This window comes from Pistacia vera, unplaced genomic scaffold (genome assembly GCF_008641045.1).
Source record: "Pistacia vera cultivar Batoury unplaced genomic scaffold, PisVer_v2 Contig267, whole genome shotgun sequence".
Classification (NCBI taxonomy): domain Eukaryota; kingdom Viridiplantae; phylum Streptophyta; class Magnoliopsida; order Sapindales; family Anacardiaceae; genus Pistacia; species Pistacia vera.
Window position 1 is genome coordinate 111,941 of NW_022196076.1, and position 1,176 is coordinate 113,116.

The following is a 1,176-nucleotide window of genomic DNA, read 5'->3' on the forward strand; positions in this document are numbered from 1 at the left end:
AAAGACAATAATGTTGTGGTTGAATTCTCTGATTGTTGCATTGTTAAGGACATGGTTTTCAGAGCAGTGTTACTATAGGGAGAACTTAATGCTGGACTATATCAATTGAGACTTCCATCTGTCAGTTCTCAAGATACTCTAGCTCAGTCTTCTGTCCCTCTTAATTCACAAAGCTTTGTTTCTGTCGCAAGCTCCAAACCTCAAAATTGTTTTCCTAGTGTTACTGATATTGATTCCTATAAGTCTGTATCTACGTTAAGAAATAAGGTCCCACATAAGAGTCTTAGTGAGCTACAAACTAGTGTCAGTCAATCAGGTTGCACAAAAGTTGCTGTTAATATTGATAATGAGTCTACAAAGTTAATTCTGGATAATTGTAATATCCCTTCAATGAATAAAAACATTTCTGTTTCTGATTACTAATTCTTTACTAATAATGTCTCTAATATGAGTAATGTGATTGATCATACCAATGAGACTCATATTGTTGATCGTGTTAATGATAATAATGCTAACTTTTGTTGTTACAATGCTACTGGTGTTAAGTCTAATACTAATAGCATTCATCTTGATGATAATAGTCATGTTGTTGATAATAATAATAATAACATTCATAATGTTGATTGTGTTAATGATAATAATGCTAACTTTTGTTGTTACAATGCTGCTAGTGTTAAGTCTAATACTAATAGCATTTATCCTGATGATAATAGTCATGCTGTTGATAATAATCATAATAGAACTACTAGTCATGATGTTTATATTGATTCTGATGCTGTTGGTATAGAATCTGTTGTTGATTATCATGCTGTTGATGTTGTTCATGATTATACTACTAATAGTAGTGCTTACAATGCTATTGAAACTGATTCTGGTACTAGTAGTTTTAATGATAATAATGTTGTTCCTCAATGTCATATGTGTATGCCTAATAGTTCACTTTTAGCCCATCAAGCCACTAGTCATAAATAAAGCATTTCATCCTTATGGCATAAAAGATTAGGGCATCCGCATTCAGAAGTTTTTCAGAAAATCATGTTGCAAATTAATCACAACTCTTCAAAGATATTCCTTCCATTTCTTTTTGTGATGCATGCCAACTTGGCAAATTGCACAAAAACAGCTTTCTTGTTTCTCACTCTAGAGCCACTACTCCTTTTGAACTAGTTCACAGTG

The 1,176-nt window shown here is 32.3% G+C and overlaps 1 protein-coding gene across 1 annotated transcript; it reads left to right on the forward strand.

Moving 5' to 3' along the window:
- Positions 1 to 447: 447 nt before the first annotated feature.
- Positions 448 to 972, forward strand: LOC116133249 (probable basic-leucine zipper transcription factor S). The gene has a single exon (XM_031418958.1). It carries the CDS (start codon positions 448 to 450, stop codon positions 970 to 972), a length of 525 nt encoding a protein of 174 aa, XP_031274818.1.
- The last annotated feature ends 204 nt before the right edge of the window (positions 973 to 1,176 follow it).

Coding starts and splice junctions, on each gene's coding strand:
- LOC116133249 (XM_031418958.1), top strand. CDS start 448: ATGAGTAATGTGATTGATCATACCAATGAGACTCATATTGTTGATCGT.